We start from the raw sequence: 18122 nt of genomic DNA on the forward strand, positions 1-18122 counted from the left end.
GTTTGAGCTGCTCAGGAGTGTGTGCCGGTTGTGGGTTGAGGCTTTTGATGGTTTCTTTTTCATGTTTGCTTCGGTGCATGTACAGTGAGATGTGCATGTGTGTGTTATGTGCTCTATTCCATGCTGTTTGCATGTGTTTAGCACAGAAGTGAGGATCAAGAGCTAATCTGCATAATTAAACATGTACATCTGTGCTTATGAATCCCAGTACTTCGATGTGTGTTAATTTGGCTTTACATTATACTGAATGCATTAATGCTTTCTGTGTTACACGTGTTATTTTGTTGAGATGAGCTTGTACTCTACACTATAGTATACATCCATGTGTTGGAAATGTCTAGATATGTCAGCCTCAGTGTGTTTGTTTCCAGGGAGGTAACATATTTACTTTTCCTAACGTATCTAAGCATCAGTAGCAATGCAATGGGAGACACAGGAGAAGACAACAGCATGAGGAACACCTCATGCTGGGGAAAAAAGCAGCTAAAGAGTCCTAGCCAGAGGATGATGTATGTGTGCGTGTGTCTGTCTGTGTGCACGAAGGAGTCCTTTTAAACATTCAAACAGAATGAGCAGAAAGCAGATGATGCCATGGTGAGGGAATAAAAATATAATAATGGGGGAAGAAAGTTAAGACAAAGGAGAGAACAGGAAGAGAAAAGAGGCAGGTGGGGGCGTTGACAGTCGCGAAGACTGAAAAGAGGAGATAGCAAGAATGTCAAAAGATGCTGGAGCTGAGCTCCAGAAAGGAAAGTGCTGGGAGAAGAAGAAAGAATAGAGAGGGAGTAAATGAAGCAGAAGTGACTGGAGATGAAGATTGAGGGAACGAAAGTAAAGAAAAGGAGGAAAAGACAGAGTAAAGTCAGGAGAAGATGAAGATGGAGAGATAGAAACAGAGAGTAATGTGGAGTTAATTGGAGAGATATTGAGAGTGACTGGAGTTATGGTGTAGGAGACTGAGACAGCAACATAACTGAGGCTACTTTCAGCCACACACGTCTACAAAAGCCTGCAATTTCTTCCTGCCAGAAAGCCAAATGAGGTGAAATCGTGCCTGTTTTGAATATGAAATGTTACATTTAAAAGACTCCACATATTCATTTGGCTAACAGTGCACATAATTTGCCAGGGTTAGGCAGCAATACTGGTGGAGTCTCTTTGTGCTGGTGTGTGGAGGAGAGCAAACCGGATGTTCGTTACTCTCAGTGAGAAAATGGTGACAAACTGCGTCAAGATAGGAGTTGGCAACTAAAGTTGGACAACAACTTTTGAGTTGACTGAAGACGTGACAGTGAATTGGATTTAAAAATTGAGCCAAATCCAATTCTTCCACCTATCCTGCTTGCAACCAAAAGAAAGAAAGAAAATCACCTCTGTGCAGAAAAAGTATCTACAGAGACCAAAAACTTTTTTGTGTTGGTTTCATGGTGTAAGTTGCGCATTTTAACATTAGAGTTGCTACATGTGTTGACAGGTCATTCCCATCACTTCAGAAGACGACAACTTGGGTTGCATCATGTGCATTCTTACACATGATGCAAACCAAGCAGAGATTCACTCATAAATCTTCTGCCCCGTAACGCTAAAAGAGCCCAAACATCCTCATCCTAATTCTTCAGTTCAATTTGCACCAAATATCAGCAACAACAGTCTCCTCAAGGCTTTTTATATTGTAAGGTAAAGATCCCAAGTTATCAGATAGCAAGCAGCAATGATAAGCTGAATGGGTGCTACTCACTAAGACACATACATGTACCTGCAAGTTAGTCTCAGTAACAGACTAATAAAATACTATTCTTGTTGGCCTGATTGTCTACTACTACTACTGCTGCTGCTACTACTAATATGAGCTACTGTCCGTCTCCCAGCAGGCCATATTTCTTTGTTGAATAATTCCATTAGAAATGGTACAAAATGAACATACACCACAAATGTGGTTGAGAGCCTCAAATCGTTGGCTTGAATAAGCAGTGATGATGTTCAGCAGAGAGCAATCAGCTGTCATGATTATTTATAACAAAAATAATAATAATCATACCCAGTACAGTTGTTATGGAAAATTAACTATAGCGTGAAGGCTCTAAACGTGTTATTTTATTGGCGTAAGTTGGGCATTTTAACATAGGAGTCTATGGGGAATTAATTCCTTAGTCAGCCTCAGGTTGCCGTTAGAGGAACTGCATGTTCTGTCACTTGGCAGTTGGCTTAATTTGACTGCCCTATGCTTTGCACTTAATTTGGGCACAGATGCTGCACACACACACACAAAAAAAACAGCATGCAGACGGAAAACAAAGTTGTTTACACAGTAAAATCTGAAAGCTGTTCCCTTAAGTAAATCAAGCGATAAGTTATTTCAACAAGTGAAGAAGTGTCCAAAAATCCAGTGTCGAGAAATGCCTACCAAATGAAGACGTTGTATTTTGAAATGGTGCCTCCTGTAGTTTTTGCGGGTTTGTGCAGCCAGTCTCTTTTCTCCTTTGAGCCCCCATTTTTACCAAAAGCAACTGGATCAGAATTTGACTGACAGACCAAGAACGGAAGAAAGAGGTTTTTCTGGGTTTTTCTTTCTTTTTTTTTTTGCAGGCCACGGTGTGAGTGCACCATAAGTGGGAGTGACAAAGACAGATCAAGTAAAGCTAGAGAAAAGGAGAAAGTTATAGAATGAGAGTGGGATGACATAGTGGGAGAGAGAGAGAGAAGCATCCTTTGATGTTTGGTGGTTGATGGAGCCTGCTGTTTAGGACGCAGGCAGGTATGGTAAACATCCAAGGCTTCTCCAACCAGAGGCTTTGATCACAGCCATATTGAGAGAGGATGTTGATGACTCACTGTTGTCAGAATACTAAAGAGTGGCCACTACACGCAGGAGTACAGTTACTACTGTATGGAAAAATACAGAACTTGCGATTGCAGCAGATACGCACATCCAGAAAAAAACCCTCAAAGACGTGTTTTCTCTCGTCCCCTTTTTGTTTGGATCTTTTATTTCAACTTGTAAGCTCTCCCATTTCTATTTTCTTTCATCCTGATATGTGCACACAAAACCATAAAACACTTTAACGCAGATCCATTTCCACTGATTATGGTCCAAGCCTCAGAATGATCCTTTTATATCCAGATGAGAGCCACCAGCCAAAAGCCAAGTCTTTCAGCTGCGTCTGGCTAACATCACCAGACAATTCAATTGCACTGAGAGAGTGAGGAGAATTTGTGAGGCATCAGAGGATTATGAATGATATCATATTGCTCAGGTTCATACACAGACAATATTAGAAAGAAATTGCTTCAAGCGGCGGAACAAAAAAATATGAAAAGACCATGTACTAAACAACATGCACTCCAACAGCAGTCTATTTAACAGGCATAATTTAAGACAGTGTTTCCATAGACACTGCTTAATTTCAAAAGCATAAAACATAAAGTTTTAAATCTTTATCTTTCTACCCCTTCAGAACTTAATTATCAATATGCTAGAAATACAAACACATATCTTTCCCTGGAAATGAAAGATAATCAAGTTTTTTCAGCCGTAAAATAACAAGCATAGACATTATTTCTTGTACCGGTTGTAAAAGTTTACACTGAATGAGTAAAAGGATTAGTGAAACTTTATAATTTTGCTCTGTACTTTGTTGTAAGCTACCTTAAAGCTTCTTTTGTGCCGAATGTTGAATTATTATGATGAAATAGGGTTGGGGGGAGTTATTGTTTGTCAAAAATGAGACACTCTATGAAAATTGGTGCAATCCATACTGCATTCTGTTCAGTCACTTGAAATTCCCTTTAAGATATTCCATGATCCACGAATTGGAGGCATTTAGGAACCACAGAAACTCAGCGCATGGTCGCGTAGTGCATAAAAGTCATCAAAGCTCTGCTGACTCAGTAACTGCAGAGCTACAAATCTCCTCTGCCATTAACAACAGCCTCCAAACTGTGTATCAGGAGCTTCATGGCATGGGTTTCCATGGTGCAGCTGCTCCTGTAGGTATAATGTGCAGGTAGCTCTGATGTTTTCATTGCAGCCAGTTCACTAACTCTGTAAATTAGATCCTTCTGCATAGCTCAGTCACTGTTTGTGCAGATGTTTAATTTATGTAACTGCAAGCAGTACCTGAGTAATAAGTACTGAGAAAAATTTTCCCTATTTAGAGAGCGTACAGAAAAGGGTGGTGGGTTGATCTAATGCTGATTGGTTGACAAATGGGCCGGCACAGGGAAGGGAGTGACAGCGGAGTTCATCAGGAGTGAGAGAAGAATGTTAAAAATGTTATAATTTAGATTTTCTCCACTGAATGGCCAACAACAACACAAGCAAGAGTAGCACACAGACTCGTTGTACCACATATTTTTGACACTGCCCCCATCTGACAACAGATGCTCTCTGCAGGTAGATGAGCAGTCCGGAGCTGCCCACGGATCGCTAATAGACTGCCAATGTGCTACCACAGCATGAGCCAGAAATTCCCCATGAGGTTTGCCATACTTGCTGCAGTCTTTTCCTGAATTCTCGGTGTCCACACTTTGAAAAAAAACTCCACACTAAAGGAATAAAAGAAGCCAAAACAGGCAAACCAAAGCCATCACAATATTGTGTATGAAACTTCACAAAGTTTGATACTTTTAAGCTGAGAGGACTGTATACTTGTGTTTACAAACTAGCAACACAATCGAGAGGCACAAGCCAAAACAGTGCCGAGGAGATGTCACAACTGATTGCGCACCCTTCAAAAAAGCAAAAATGACTATATTTAAAGAGGTTTAAACCTCTAAACCTGAACCACTGAACCATTCGGGTGTTAATATTCGGGACTCAAGCTGCACCTAGATATTTGGGAAATGACTATGTGTTGTTTGTCGGTTTGTCCAACAGTTTACCTGCATGCAACCTAGGCTTGCTCAACGTGGGTGCGCAATGGTACTTAAACAACAAGCAGAAACCACAAAACATTTCATAATAAAGCTCTTCTTGGCAGATTTTGCCAATAAGGGACAAGAAGATGCCCGTTTATAGAGATTAAGTGTGTTTAAAAGACTGGTCTATTGCAGATGTAACAATGATGTTGCAGTGCTCTGACTATGAGCTAGTACACTTTAATAACACTAAGAAATTAAAGCCCTGATGTTCAGCGAAATGTAATTTTCAAGACTTAAGTTGCAAATAAATTACATCATAAATAGAAACATTTATGAAGCTTCATAATGTCAGCTTTTATTATGTTAGGAGTTCTTTAAATATAATGTTGCACAATACTGTTATATCACTGCTTTCACAGCTTTGAAATATACGCACATACAGATTCAAAGACATCCCATTAAAAACACCAATAACACACAGACACACACACACACAGCTCTTTCTCAAAGAGCCGTGTCTTATATGTGAGTGCATTCCCATGTCTTTTTTGGCTAGTGCAGTGTGTGTGTTTAATTCCAAATGACACTCAGCCTGAGAGTGGAATATACGGGACACACAAACTGTGACACACACCAACATGCGCTTTTTAACAGCTCACAGTGCAGTGGCACACCTGCACGTTCACCCGCTCACCTGCACACGTGGTTTCGGCTCGCCTCGGCAAATTAGGAATGCAGACAGTGTCACAGGAGCAGGGCAGGGCACTGATACAACCTAATGTATCCTGGCACATTAGCCCTTTCTTGGATTGAGCATCCTCACCGAGTGAGACCCACTTTGCCATGCTACCATTTAACCGGCCACACACACACACACACACACACATGCTTGCCTGCATGAACACACACACATCCGTACTTTGCTGCATATCCAATGTACTAATGCTCAAGTGGTAGTCATCCATAAATGTATCAGCGCACAATCAATAGGCAAAGCACATTTGTCTCAGATGAAAAACCATAGTCATATAAATTGAAATGAAATATAGAAAACTCCTCTTCCATCTGCTCTTCTTCCATCTGGCCTCCACCTCCTCTTCTGCTTTTTCTTTCCTCATTTTTCAGCTTTATTCTAAACTAATTTCATGCAATCTCATTACCCCATATTTGAGTGCCGCCTTCCTCTCTCTGCTTTTTCTTCTCTATTGTTCTAGCTTTGCACATATTTCCCTTCCTCCCCCACCTTTTTCTCTCTCTATTTCACCCCTTCTGTTCTTTGCTTTCAGGCTTTTTATTCTCATTCTATACATCTCTCCCTCTGTTTCTCCCTCTGCCTTCCCCCTTTAGTTGTTAATAAGAGTTGATTGGGAGCAGAGAGAGCCAAGAGGAGCTCCCTGGTGGATCAATGCCTCTAAATGATCTGTTCAAGGATCCCTTTAGAAGCTGCAAAACGCACTCTGATAGGGCACCGAAGCATGAAGACGCTCATTTCACATCTAACTCACTTCCTGATTTGCCCTCTGGGAGAGAGATAGGACTGCCGTTATAGGGATAATTTGTCCCAAAGCTAAATATCCCACTAACCAAGAGTGCTTAGACCAAAATGTCTTCATTCTAGGCAATCAATTACTGCCAAGGTGAGGGAGAAAATGATGAATTTGTTTAAAAAGCCCAAGCCGCCTGTGTGCGTGCTGTCTGTGACAACTAGATTGCACGACAGCTTGGTTTTGTTTAGGCTATGCTTATTTGATTGAAGACATTTTCCTGCGTCTCAAATTTACCGAGCTTCGACATACAAGATTTGATAACGCGGTGTAATGAATTTTAAATGTACTTGAGGTGGTACATTTGGAATTGAATTGATTGTAGCTGTGGTGATGATAATGAAGGTAATGAAAAACACCGGAGGATGTGGCGGCTGCAGACATCGACAGGTTTACTTGACCACAAAGAATAAAATGGATATTGCACTGACTATTTAAAAATGCATCGCAATGTTAGATGGTTTACTGAAAAGATGTTTATACTTTTACTCTACGGAGCTCATTTTTGCCCTGCTTTTTAAAACACATCTGCTGTGCTCTTTAATAAGGTATTGGCTACTGATAGAAAGGAATTAAATGCAATTTCCTACAGGAAACAATACATTACGTTTTATTTTAATTTAACTTAACTCAACTTAACTCATTGCCTGTTTAACTTAACTACTGAGTCAACATATACTCTGTCCGGCTGATATAAACATCCCAGAGCAATCAGCACCAGTTGCCATGTTTATTAATCAGCAAACAAAAAAATAGCCTCCAACAAATGCAAACGATTCATTATAAACACACCGTGCATTATTTGAAATTTATGTCTATAGAAAAACACGGCAGGGAAATCCAGAAGTGTAGAGAGGCAGGCTGCACGCTGTTGGTTTTAGTCCTCATCGGCATTTGTTGACAATAACAAAAATATAGAGTATCTCCAGCCTCATCCTTTAAAGAGAGACTGTTTCACTTCACTGACTTCAAGATTGTAAACAGAAGTTAAGTTCTCTTATAAACAGCACTGGCACCAAAATATAAACATAAATAGAGCCTGTATTATAAAGGGAAAATATGCAGCCATATGTTTTTAATGTATTAAAAGTGACTAGCAGAGGTTGCTGAAAAAGGATGAAGGGGCCAGCATCTCATGCGTTTCCATATCACCTGCATTCTATGAATATTATAAGGGACTGCCGCAGTGTAGAAACTCCAGGATGAGCATTTTAATACCGATAGTTTTTTTTCTTTAATAACTTGTTTCGGTTCATGATGCCAACCTCACTGATCTCCATGCTTGCTGAACTAAGTGGACACCTACAACAGCAATGTGTGCTCTCTACCACGATGACCTACTTCTCTTAAGTATCATACCACAAGGTTCATTCAAGCACGCCGACTAAAAAAAAAAACCTGTGTTTGAAACATGCCTCAAATTCCCATAAATTGTAGTTAACCAAGCTTTATTAAAATAAAATTGGTTGCTATGTAAACTGGCATAACCAGAGGGATCATCATTGATTTTTCTGGCTTTAACAATATATTGTTTTGTTTTTGTTTTTTTTTTAATGCCCTCTAGGATTATTTTTTTTCCTTTCACTGACTCAGGTGGTTTAAATCAGAAAAGCAGTTTCAGTGTCCTTGAGCAATATATGGAAACTCTAAGGAGTGTTGTTCTGCGACCTTTGATTTGCCTCTAAAGATGTGTAAACACAAAAATGTTCCAACAATCGCACAATTTCATATGGTTACATTGCACCGGATGACTACGCTAGGCAGATAGTTTCCTTTGTGCTGTGCAGTCATACAGAAATTGTAGTAAATATTGATTGTTTTTCAGGAATATAAAGATTTTTCTTAAAACGTAAGTCTTCCACAGTCTCATTTTACCACAGAAAGCACAGCTCCTCACAGATTCTGCGCATATCCCTGAGTCTGTTCGATTATTTTTTTATTCATGAAGAATGTTTCCTTTTTTCTGTGTCTTACAGGTTCTGGCATGGAGAGTACAGGGTGGCAGTGAACATCAATGACTATCTAGACATCTATTGTCCATACTATGAGGGGCCTCCATCCCACGGACGCATGGAGCGCTACATCCTATTCATGGTCAACCATGAGGGCTACACTTCCTGCCAGCACAGGATGCGTGGCTTTAAGCGCTGGGAGTGCAACCGTCCCACCGGTCCCGATGGGCCCCTGCGCTTCTCAGAGAAGTTCCAGCTCTTCACTCCTTTCTCCCTGGGCTTTGAGTTCAGGCCTGGACACGAGTACTACTATATCTGTAGGTTATCAGCCAAGTAGAGTGTGTTTCTCTGTGTTTGGGGAAATTGTGTGTGCAGGTAAAGATGTTTGTTATCTGCGTGTGTGTGTGTGTGTGTGTGTGTGTGTGTGTGTGTGTGTGTGTGTGTGTCTGTCTGTCTGTTTGCATGATATCCACGCTCCTGCTCAATTTGCATTTGTAAACAATATATAAATATGCAATCAACAGAAGCTGATTGAGAGAGTTCTCAAACACAGCCCGCACAAATACACCTTCCATCTCTCATTCGCCCCTCTCACTCCTCCCTCACTTTATTTCTTAGCGCATCTCGCTGCTTCTGCCGAGATCATAAGTGGTGTGCTCGGCAAAGTGGTAAAAATGTCAGCAGGCGTAGTTTGTAATCATTTTTATATTAGCTCTATTGATGTTTCTCCTCACTTCAACAAGTGATGTATTAGTATTACCCCCCTGAGACTACTTTTTTGAACAAAGCTATCATTCCCCCAGCAGGCGTGGGACATATAGTAGCTTCAAATTGCTCTTAAAAATTGTTTTCAACTTCTCAGTGTGGGATGGATTTACCGCATCCGGACTGTTTAGCGCAAAATCAGTTGGTAATCACAGAAAAGCAACATTAAATTGACTTTGGAAAGCTTTACTGTCAATGTTCAAACACAGGAAAGCACCACTTTTCCTTTTTATGCTGTAGGAGCTGCAGTTGTCTGTTTTAGTATCCAAACCACCTGGGAAGAAACGTGTTTTTCATAGAGCGCACAATTACAAGGACACCAAAAGCAATGCTTTTTTTTTTTTTTTTGCTTTCATTTGTTTGGTTGGCTGATTTTTCTTTGTCAGTTTTAAATGACCATACAGTCATTTGATGAGTTATGTAAACTCATCATTAGTTTTTGATCAGTTTAATTTTTAATAAGTACACGTCAGTCAGCAGTGTTAGGGAAAATACTTTGCACTTGCAGGATTCAGTTTGCCAGCAGATAGCTATAACGACTGAGGAAAGTCATCCTACTCTTTTTTTTTCTGACTTGACCTTTGAGATTCTCTTAAGAAAAATTGTATTTTGTCCAAAAGATTATTTTTTTTTACTGCGTGGAATTCTGCCAGTATGCAGCCTGACACGGGTCTCTTCATTTCTCCTTACATTATCGCTGCACAGTTGGCTGAAAAACTGACCTTGACCTTTTTAGCAGGAGATGGTGCATTCTCACCATGACTCATAATGGGAAGAAGGTCCTGTAGCACCAGTTTCAGGTCAGGTTATAGAGGGAGTTTTTTTGTCCTTGGATAGTGATTCTCATTTTACAGTGATATTGTCTTCATTCTGAGAGTGCAAGGAGACTTTAAGCAAATAAAAAAAGTTAGATATAGAAAGGCAGATTCTGAAACAGGTTTAGTTTTTCAGGTTTTATTTCTCATGCAGTAACAATAACTGTTTTTGCAATACAATTAATATAAAAACAAATGCGCAATTGCGAAAATACAACACTTTTGCATTACTGAAAAGTTTGCATTTAAGACTATTTGTAGGTAAAGAAACTTTTTTTAATGCTAGTTGTCATATACAAATATTTACCCAAGTCTGTTGTCTGCACAACCACAAAGACACAGCAGGCGAGAGTCAGGGAGCTGAAGAGGCAACGATAACAGCCACCCGATGTCCCGATGCACTTTTCCCAGTTGGCACACATACACACAAGCACACATTCTTCTGTTTTCAGTCTCATGTAGGGATGGTTTGGGCCCCTCTAGTTAGTTGCTGACTATGGTATTGTGTTCACGGGACCCCTAGGGATAGTGTGTGTTCCACATGACTAGAATGCTTGTGAATGTGTTTCAATATATATCTGTGTGTGTGTGTGTGTGCTGCAGGGGGAGGCCTGGTCATGGGGGTCAGTTGTCAAGCGATTGTGAGTCCGTGAAAGGCCATGTCCATCATCTTGACTGGCAGGCGAACACACATTCTTGCCTCTCACCGTCACTCACATGCTCACATTAAACACACTCATGCACAGGTCAGTACTGATGTGGAACGACAACGTGCCGACCGTTTTAACCACCCGGCCTTTCCGCTAAGTGCCTTATTGTGTGCGTCCTCTCTGAACATACTTGTGAAGCACATATTTGATTGGCATTCGTGGTCACATCCATGAGAGTGCATCCCTGTGAGTGCACACTGGTGTGTGTATTTGTCATGGGGCTGACATGTTGACAGGTCAGCTCCACCCCTTGCTTCTCCCAGCTGTCATCTGATGAGGCTGAGTGGTTTTCAGTGGGTTTTTAGGAGACTTTAGATTGCGGATGTGCTGGGAAAATGAGTCACTGGGTGAATTGGTGTGACTTTTAAAAATGACACAGGTGGAAATTGTTGGGGGTAACAAAAAAGAGGGAAAAAACCTTTCTAGCCATTTTGCCTTTTTCAGTCAAGCCAAAACAGAAACGTCCACTAGGACAAGCTTTAATGCTAGGCCCAAGTTCTTCTGCCCACTACAAGTAGTGCAGGGAGATAATCTGAAAAAAATTGATGGATAGGAAGTGGCCTATAGGTAAGGCCTTACAGGGTAAAGGAGGTGAAGGTCAGAGAGAAAGATGGAGGGAGGAGTTGGGCTAAAAAAGAGGGAGGAGAGGGCAATTGAGGGGTCAGATTTATTTCCTGTGCACTGTGGATCTCGAACATGATTCTCTATGGGGTCACTACTGGGTTGTGGCTTCCTCAAGGGAGAAGGCCAGTAGGTCTCCACGCACACTTCTGCAACCAACTGTGCGTGAGCACATTCTTTTACACATCTGCGTATGTGTGTGGGTGGCTGTGCTCGTCAGCATGTCTGACTGGTCAGAGACTTGGACACAATCTCCTTTAGGGTCTCCAGCTCTATTTCACATTGGAGCGAGGTGGGACTAAAAACCCAGATTCAATTTCATTTACTCTACTTTGAAGTTTGAATCACACTAACTTTTTAACATTTTTTTCTTTTTCTTTTTTTTTTGGCATTCAATCTGGGCAGCAAGCTGGCTCAGTGGTTTGCACTGTTACCTCACGGCAAGATAGACCTGCGACTGTGGGGAATTTGCATGGATTTCCTTCCCCATTCCAAAGACATTCAAGCCAGGTTGATTTGAGAGTCAGTTATTTCCCTTAGGAATCTGAGTGTGAATGAATTTCAGTGATCCCTTACAAACTTGTTTACACTGCCTAACGTGCTTAGTGTGTTTATGGGAGCATATAGTATGAGGACATAATATATGAAACTCTGCACTTGCTTAAACTCCTAAACACTGCAACTGCAAAACAGTTAATTAATTAATTAATTACTGGATTAATGCTAAATTGCGACAAATGTTTAACATGTTAACTGAAAAAATGTATCTTTTGGATACATTTTTATGTCGTCTGACATATTCAGTTAAATTAAAGTTTTTAAGGGCACGCTGCATACCAAGGTTTTGATAATAGCTCTGCAGGAACCACCTTGCTGTTGCAAACATGAACCATGCTATCTTTGGTATTTTTTTGTAGACTCGGCTAAAGAAATTATGAACAAAAGATGTGTTTTTGATACAAGCTGCTAGTTAGAAAGTGCATAAAGATACAAATTGAAATTTTCTTTTTTGCTAAGTTATCTTTTATGTGTAGACACAACATCTCTGGTTTGTTCCTCAAGTTAGGTGACTTTTTTATGCCTAAATAATAAAGCTCAGTATTAAGTGGCTTAAAATTTAAAATTCCTCTGAAAATGCTCAGGTACAAGGACTGAAAAATAAGTGGGGAAAAAAAACATGTTCAAAGAAAAAACTGAAAGCCTTTTTAAAAGTCTTTTGAACTTTTCGTAGGGTTTACTACAAATGAAATTCAACACAGCCGGGCTTTCTTTGCATTCTTTCTTTCTTTGCACTGGCTCAACAAATCACATCAGTGGTTATCAACTAAGCCGTTCTCTGTTTCACATGTCCTGTGACTCTTTTTCAACACAATAATACTCCTACAAATAAAAGAAAAGACTAATGCTAAGGAAAGCCATCTTTGGATTTATTTCACAGAGCAGTAAAATAAGCATTTTAATATGCGGGCATTATTTTATCGTTGCATGAGCCCTTTAAGTTTCAGTTTATATCTATGGTCATCAAACCACATCTGTATTTGTGTATATATAGAGATGTATCAAACCTCGTGATTTAGGTTAAAGGGGAGGTCATCATCAAAGTTACTGTCCTATAGCCTAATAAAGGAAAGGTTATCTGCAAATCAAAGGGATTTAATTGTACTGATTGAACAGGTATTTTTAGTGTGTTCTGTGTTCTAGTAGCTCCAGTTCCAGCAGTGTAAAAGAGACTTTTACAATTTTTTGCAATCAGGCAAAAACTCTTTTTTTTTTTACATTTTCTGCATTAGGCAATGCACAGTTTGTGCTTCATTCAGTGATTTTAGTAGGGTAAGACTTAACAACTAGCAAATATAAAATGTATGCCACCAGCAGAGATTCTCAATTGCACATAAAGAATGCTGTAAACACGAGAATCAGTGAAAACGTGGCACTCCTAGCCAATTTAAAACCAAAGCTCTGAACATACCCCAGCACAAGATACTACAATGATTTAGCCGAGTAAAAAGACAGCCACTTTTGTGACACTGAAAACTCTGCCTTTAACCTCAACATAGCTCACTAAGCCATTGATCACGCTTCACAGTATACCCCTCTGGAGAACTATGGCTCGTGACAACTTCTAAAACTTCTAAGAAAGTTTGGCTCCTTGGAAGCAAAGTCTAAAGAGCTTTAAAGTATCTCATGACTTTCACACAATACTGTTGGTTCTTACTGGCTTGCAATATATCAGTTATAAAAATGAAAAAAATTCTGTCAAATCTACTTTTGGTTCACATAAACACAAAATAATCTTGTTTTATATCTGGGTTATTAAATGTATTTGGTTTGCAATCAGCAGCAAAAATCACGTTATCTCTAAACTAATCTCCACTTTCAATGTCTCTTCTCACAGCATCTCCTCACCCAAACCATGTGGGGCGGGCATGTCTAAAGCTGAAAGTGTATGTCAGACCTCCAGGTAAGTCACGCTCTATCTACACACACATGCTCACTCACAAACACACAATGACATATACACACAGAGGTCCAGATTGGCTATCAAAGTAAAATTAGGGGGAATAAGAGGTCTGATAGAATGCCCCGGCAACAGACCTCGCTCTGATTCACAGACCGGCCAGGCAACACTTTAACACCTTTACCCACAGACACGCATGCTGAAAACACACGCGCGCGCATACTGACACATTCACACATGCGAGCGCACACGACCGTGCGCAGACGCAAGCACACACTTACAGGCACAGAGAAGAGTGCACCCACATACACACACACATAAGCAAAAAGTGGCATACGCACTTCACATCAAATCACATCACATCACACTGGGTGTGAGGGAGACCTTCTGTCCTTGTAGAAAGAGAACAGAGCCGGCTGAAAGTGCTCTCTAAGAATGTTACCAAGCCTCAACATCATCAGACTTGCTTGAATCACTCATAGGAAACAGAAATCAATCTAATAATAAACCAGCTGCATGCAGTAGAAGTTGAATTTAAAGATTTAAAGTTTTCCTAATGTTTCAGGTTTGTTTTTAAAGTTGACAAGGCAGATGATGAGACGATGAGGGATGACTTGCTTGCCACGTCACTGTGCAGCTTGCTAAAACACACACCTTTGAAAAGTGCTTCCTCATAGGCAGAGCGCAGCGCTGACACCAGTGAGCCATGTTGTCCAATGATAGCGCTGTTTAAAAATAAATCAAGAGAAGCCTTGCGTACATGGGGATCAGAGTTTGGCAAGCATTACATTATACTTGCGTTATCTTGAAAATCTACCTGTATGTCTACGAATGTGGTTTTTCAACCCCCGCCCCAGCTTAAACCCCACTAAGGAATCAAACCTGGGTAGTTACACGTCTCCCTGGATAATGACATGGCTTTGAAGAGCTTCATAAAAGAGAGTCAGCTTACACAGCTTTCCAGGTTCAGATCATTCCATATCTCGCTAAAGGAAAAGAAAATTCTCTCCTCCTTCATAATTACTGAAACAATGTACATTCTGTCGTTTCTCCAGCTCCTCTTTGAGTTGCTGTTAAAGCAATGTGTCTGACATTGCAGCTTCCATCTTTTCTGTGAAATGTTGTCATTCGATTGAGCTCTGAGCAGTTGTACATGTGTGTGAGTGTGTGTGTCTTTGTGAGTGTGTCTGTGTGTCAGCTGCTCCAGATTCTGAGTCTCTGTGATTAAACTGTAATTAGGTTGGTTAAACCCCCTGCAGAGCTCAGTTGCCGTCGTCTTCTCTTCCTCTTCCTCCTTTGCCGCTCCTTAGCTGTTAAAGGATGAGAGTTTTGTGCTTTGCTGCTTGCTTTCCACCTCTCCCCAACCGTAATCGTTTCACTTGTCTACCATTTCTTTGGCTAAATCCACCCCCTCGTTCATTTGCTGTGTTTTAGATTGTTTTGTCTTTGTCTGTGCGTCCTCTCTCAGTTCAGATGTTTTGTCGTTTTTTTTCTCTTTCTCATTTCTTTGTTTCAGATGGGTCGGGATATGATTCTCCGGAGCCTTTCCTGACTGATGGAAGTTCAAGCTGGAGGGCAGGGTGCATGACCCTCTTAGCTGCTCTGGCCTCACTCTTCTTGGGACTCTTCTACTGGCTGTGACCCTTCTCTCCTTCTTCATGGAGCTCCCGCCCAAGGATAATGGGCTGGGCTGGCTGTCCCTCTCAATCCACCACCCCTCAGGGAAGCCCTCTGTCTCCGTTCCGCTCCCACCGCCACCTCAATACAACCACCAACCACCCCCACTGCCAGCATCCTTTATGGCCCAGCCACGGACACCCTTCACAGGCCTGACTAAGAGGGCTGGGTCTTAAGCTGTCTGGGAAGTTTATCTCTGGTCCCTGAATTCCAGGTGGAAAAGCACCTCTCAGCTGAAAAACACAAGAGAAATGCCTCTGCACTCATATCAGAGGGTCCTTTTGATTTGACTATTGACTCTTGGCCACTGATGGGGTAGATATCGCCATGGCTATGATTAAACTTGTCGTTCTGGGGCAATTCCAATCATGCAATCACGGCAGGATGCATTAAGCGATAGGCCTGGATGCACAAAAATTGAATTTTGCTCACATTGCTATCCCATCCTCAAACCAAGAATTGGAAGTGGCCAAGCTTGCATTGTAATTGGAATTCTATGCTATCTGGACCAATTCCAGCTGCAACAACAATAAGAGCAATTGCATAGAGGAGAGGAGCACAGTGGCTCATGCTGTGCAGAAAAGAAAGGGGGAAACAATGCGAGCACAGATTTACATGAATACGTCCATGTGGGAAATGTAATATTACACGTGTTGATATTTTCAGATCCAGTGTAGAGTCACTGCAATGTGATACAAAACTCATGCAGTTTTAGAAGAGACTCAGATAACGCATTTAAATGACAAGTATAACCATAGCCTGTTTCATTGGGAGGGTGTGGGGGTGTTCGGGGTAGGTTCGATGAGATGTAGATCTTCAGGTGGGATGTGTTCTGTCTTATTCGTGTTTCTAAACAAAGCATTTATCACAGCCTGGCCAGCACAGGCGTCTTCAGCACTGTCTAATGTTGAATGGGTCGGGTGACTTTTGGAACCATGATTTTCTCATGTATGAATGTACCACTGGTCACCCACCTCTTTGTCTTTCTGTATTATTATGACTGTGGTCACTTACAGTACCTTCTCTCAGACTGGCAGGATGAAAGAGTCGGGGATTTGAAAAGATGACATGTGGGAGTTGGGGCGGGGGGTGAAGTAAGGATGAACGGAGGACAGGTGAGAAAAGGAGGCGACACTTAAGTTGCATGACCACTGTGAAACCTTCAGATCAATCTTGTTTCTAATGATGATATATATTTTTTCATGGGGAAAATCAGAAACACCCTGCTGCCGCTCCTTTGCTCTCCCTGAGACTTTTTCAGACATCAAAAGGAAAATTTAACCTCTCTCCTCACACGGTTTCTCCTGTCTGGCTTTCAGTCGTTGATGGATTAGCTTGGGCCCGGAGATAAATGGACCCACAGGGTGAAACTGACTGGAAATCAGCCCTCAGAGCCCAGGCCAGATCACAATGGACGTAAACACTGACTGAAGCTGGTCCTGGGTCTGAGGGTTAAACCAATAAGGGAAGCGCATAGACTGTGGCAAATGAGGCGAGATGTGTGTGTGTGTGCGTGTGTAAGTGTGTGGTAGCATCACTAAATAACACATATGGGTGTATACACACACGCGCGCGCACACACACACACACACACACATATTCACATACACATGTTTAGTCTTTGATAACGAGACTGTTCCTCTGAGATGGTGGGAGCATTCATGGTCATGACTATAAAGGGAACAGCACAAAGAGAGAGCGAAGAGAGGAGGGAGGGGGGGGAGAGAAAGCATGTGTGTATGATGGGACTGAGACCTCTTTAATGTTGGGAAGTGAACATAATGAGTAAGCACTGTGAACACACACCTGCATACACACGATGACCCATGTACAGATATACACACGTAAAGACATGTAGAAGAGCGAATGCAGATCTAGACATTTACAAAGACATGGCATGAACATACACACATGTACAATCACACACCACACACACACACACACACACAAGAAAACACAAACAAGGGGAAGCACTTCTTTCCCAACTTCATCTTATTTTTGTAGCATTTAAAATCACTGTTAATTACTCCTGTGTGGAAAGCAGTGATGGGGTATAGCCTGTGGAAGATTAAAAAAATGTGTCTTCTCTTCTTCTATTCCACTGATGCTGTCCTTCTATTGTTCTTCTTCTTCTCTGGTTTGTGATCCATGGTTGGTAGTGGTAGGATGCCTCCGGGGCTGAGCGTCATGTATGAGTTTGTCTCCTTTTCTGTTTGTTGTGTTCTTGTGGACGCTGACCTCAGTCATTAAAGTCAGTCAAAAGTAAACACAGAAGTCAGAGCAAGGAGAGAAACACACAAATAAAGATTGTCTTTTTGTCTACTCGGAAATCAAGCCAAGTGAGTGGAATTTCTTCAGTGGAAATGTGAATTAACTTTGTTTGTTTTTTGTTTTCTTTCTCCAAAGTGCTGATGATTGTATTCATATATTAGACTGCACCTGGGTCTTTATTTTGCCCAGTCTATCTTCCTCTGACATCAAAGCTGTGGGACGGTGAGCAGTGAGCTCTGCCAGTCAAAGCATGAAATTATTCAGATGAAATCACCCTCTCCAATCTTCAGCTGTTTCTCCCTCAGTGATGTGACAGCTAATCTGAACTGCTGACAACAAGGAGAGTGAATAACTTGATAGCCTTTCCTCTTCTGTTTCCATCAGATTTCAAGAAGGGTGGCCTGCAAGTGCTAATAACCAAGCAGTGTCTTCGAAGTTGACCTATTACG

General features: G+C 41.2%; 1 protein-coding gene across 1 annotated transcript in view; it reads left to right on the plus strand.

Annotated features, from left to right (window-relative positions):
- efna2a (ephrin-A2a) overlaps positions 1 to 17724 on the plus strand; it is an 82655-nt gene extending 64931 nt beyond the window's left edge. Inside the window, exons 2-4 of the mRNA XM_006798773.3 lie at positions 8381 to 8673; positions 13663 to 13728; positions 15242 to 17724. Of these exons, the coding sequence (XP_006798836.1) occupies positions 8381 to 8673; positions 13663 to 13728; positions 15242 to 15366 (484 nt within the window). The 3' untranslated portion in view covers positions 15367 to 17724. The remainder of the gene's footprint in view (positions 1 to 8380; positions 8674 to 13662; positions 13729 to 15241) is intronic.
- Positions 17725 to 18122: the final 398 nt, after the last annotated feature.

This window comes from Neolamprologus brichardi, chromosome 19 (assembly GCF_056152115.1).
Source record: "Neolamprologus brichardi isolate AB-2024 chromosome 19, ASM5615211v1, whole genome shotgun sequence".
Lineage (NCBI taxonomy): Eukaryota > Metazoa > Chordata > Actinopteri > Cichliformes > Cichlidae > Neolamprologus > Neolamprologus brichardi.